We start from the raw sequence: 3092 nt of genomic DNA on the forward strand, positions 1-3092 counted from the left end.
TCATGTCGAGTAAATCACAATTACAGCTTCTCAACTGTAATTATGGTTTTACCTCAATTATTACTGAATCAATACAGTAATTTGGGGTTTGAGCAGCTAGTGCCAAGATGAATTATTAAAAACGACATTGAAGTAAAAGAAGTGAAAAAGTTAACATTTTTGAAGTCTAAAATTATATTTTTAAAAACAAACAAAGAAAAAACTACCAGCAATATTTTATAAAAATATAAAAATATGATTCAATCCATTTTTACTTACCAAGCAAAAATTACAACAACAGTCACCTCAAGCAGCTTTAGATATTGTGAGGTACAAAATACAAACCATACTAACTCCCACCAAAACTACTTGAATCCACATTTCCCAGAATGCTTTTGAAGAAACTTTTTAAAAATCAACACACACCCAACCCCAAAGTAAATAAATGCAAACCCTTTTGATCAAGAATCAGAGAGGATTTTACTTCTTAGAACAGATGAAATTAAACATTTTATTATCAGCTTGTTTGGACCACTTATGTGGGCGTTCTCTATTCATGGCTCCAGACATGTCACAGCCATCAGTCGTTCCGTCAGAGTCCCAGTTTTTATATTCAACTACCTCATCAGTGACCCAAAACCAGAAACCTAGAGTGCAGGTGTAGCGCAGTCCCAGCCATACGTAGGTAGAGTTGGCCTGCTTGACTTTCTCCTGGATCCAGTCCTGTTTATCTGAGTTAGTAATGGACACCAGGTCATTGTAGTTCTCTCTGCAGTAATACAGGGCCTCCTCCCAGGTCTTGTTTTCTTTGATCAGGATCAAATTATCTGTTAAAAATAAATAACTTCAATGAGTATTGGTATTAAAAAAGGAGACAGAGCAAGGAGTGCTGTGGCTATTTTACAGTCACTACTTCTTTTTATATTATGAAAAACAAAAAATAAGTAGAAAAAATACTTCATATTGATAGTATTTTTAGCATTGTAAAAATATACTCATTGTAAAACTCACCATCATAACAGAAGAAGGGTTTTTCTTTGTCACATTCATCAGAGCTCCACTTTCCTGATCTGTTTAACAGAGTCATAGCACATTTCTTGTTGCTTTGTTCATCATTGAATAACTCCATATCCCAGTATCTGAAAGAGAAATCACTCCCATCTGACCACCTCCAGCTGTCTCTGAACAGACCAACCCATGCTCTAAAACGAGTTGCCTTCGATTTCATAAGGGCCTTCATTTCTTCTCCATCTACCTGATCGAGTCCACTGGCCAAGTCAGTGTGATTTGATCTGCAGTAGCTCTGAGCCTGTGTCCAGTTCATAAATGTTTCAATCAAATGGAATGTTTTATTGTCTTTCTTCATTCCTGTAAAACCAACAGAATAAAACACAATGACATCCTTCAATTATTTGTCTCCTGAAACTTTTTTCTGAAATGACAATTATGTGATTACTTAATATCATGATACTATAATAACGTTTAGTAGTATTCACATCTCCTCACCATCATAGCAGATGAACCACATAGTACTGTCACATGAAACATCTACCAGCTTTTTATCTCCATTTTCGTATCTTTTCCTCCCACAGTTCCCAGGCGGTTCTCTATCAGTAGAAGTTCTTCCACTCTGATTCCAGCTGCTGTCATTATGAATGTATTCCACTCCTGGCAGAGACCAACGCCACGTCCTGTTTCCACCTGTGTTGTTGTTCAGTCCAATCCAGGCTTCTCCTTGATTCTGTGTGGAGTTACGGAGTCTGCTCATGTCTGTCATGTCAAACACTTTGGCCAGGTCTGTATATTTCTCTCTGCAGTAGCTCTGTGCTTCAGACCAGCTCTTGTTTTCTGCAATAAAGTGGTACTCATACAGGCAGCATGTAAAGAGGCAACCCTGACCTGAAATACATAAATATGATAAAATAAAAATCTGATTAGCAAATTACACTTTTCAGGTTAAAACTGTCATATAAATGAGAATGAGTGCAATGATTTGTCAAACATTTTGGTCGAATCATTTTAAATATCTTTGAGCTTCTTCACTAAAATGATACTTATACAGCTGACATGTCAACAAGAAACTGACCCCCAAAAACTGAAAGAAATGTGTTGATGCAAGAAACTAATTTAGATGATGGAGAAAAGATTTGCCAGATAAACATGAATCTATATTCAGTGAATACATTGGTAGAAATATTGCAAATGTTTAATGAACCAACATTAATCTTTGTTCATTTTGAATTTGAAACAGTACATCGGGTGAAACAATCCACTTACCCATCAGCATAAGCAGAAACAGACTCCACTGCATCTTTGATCTGACAGATGAAAGAGATGTTTTATTGCTCAAGGAAACAAAGATTTGAACAGAGCTTTTTCGATGGACACTTTATGTCAGGAAAGAAAAGATGGATCAATATATCATGGTAGGAAATATATATGACAAGAAGCCTGATAAGGAAAAATAGTGTGAAGCATTATGAATCATGACATCACTGTTTCAGCTGCAGTTACTCAGACATCTAATCATTTTTAATCCAAACCTCTCAAACTGACAGTATTTAATTGACGAAACAAGTCTTTTCAGGTTCAACAACGTTTAATATACACACGCTTTGGATGTTATCAGCCTCATGAAGCAGGTGTTTATAACAATAGTAACCACTTTACAGTTACTCAGGTACTTGCTACAGGTTATCAACTAAATGAAGATTATTACATAAAAAACATAAAGTTCTTATAATATATAATGTTAAGATGGATCCATCCTCTTAACCACTTATCCTGCTCTGACGTGCAGGCCAGCCTGTAGATTATTACAGCTGTTTGAGTGAGAGGCTGGTTATGTTTATTTCCAAGTATTTCTGATTACGCTACACTTTTATATAAAAAAGTCTCCATTTTCCAAACTTCAGTAATTTTAATAAATGTGTGTGTTGATACAAATTAGGCTGCGTTTTTAACTCTACTTCTGCTTTTCGTTGTAAACAAATTCTGTGCTGTGAGTAGGAAACAAATATCATGCTCGGTGAAAAGGTGACTTTCATTGTGCAAATTATATAGATTTTATAAGTTCTGAATCAATCAGATAGAAGTTTGACAACCATAAACTC

At 35.5% G+C, this 3092-nt stretch overlaps 1 protein-coding gene across 1 annotated transcript; it reads right to left on the reverse strand.

Moving 5' to 3' along the window:
- Positions 1-459: 459 nt before the first annotated feature.
- On the reverse strand, positions 460-2290 carry LOC146674558 (C-type mannose receptor 2-like). The gene is made up of 4 exons (XM_085402399.1): positions 2257-2290; positions 1486-1878; positions 991-1347; positions 460-806 (listed from the first exon to the last, which is right to left on the reverse strand). The coding sequence occupies exons 1-4, from the start codon at positions 2288-2290 to the stop codon at positions 460-462; spliced, it is 1131 nt and encodes a 376-aa protein (XP_085258525.1).
- Between the last annotated feature and the right edge of the window lie 802 nt (positions 2291-3092).

The sequence above is a fragment of the Rhamphochromis longiceps genome, linkage group LG3, assembly GCF_057381845.1.
Source record: "Rhamphochromis longiceps isolate RC_006_pf linkage group LG3, R_longiceps_female_GT1.1, whole genome shotgun sequence".
NCBI classification, from domain to species: Eukaryota; Metazoa; Chordata; class Actinopteri; order Cichliformes; family Cichlidae; genus Rhamphochromis; species Rhamphochromis longiceps.

Bases quoted from the DNA above. Each gene is read 5' to 3' on its own strand.
- LOC146674558 (XM_085402399.1), bottom strand. From the start codon at position 2,290: ATGCAGTGGAGTCTGTTTCTGCTTATGCTGATGG. The intron at 1,348-1,485 runs GTGAGGAGATGT...TTGGTTTTACAG, and splicing joins GTGGTTCATCTGCTATGATG to GAATGAAGAAAGACAATAAA. The intron at 807-990 runs GTGAGTTTTACA...TATTTTTAACAG, and splicing joins ACCCTTCTTCTGTTATGATG to ATAATTTGATCCTGATCAAA.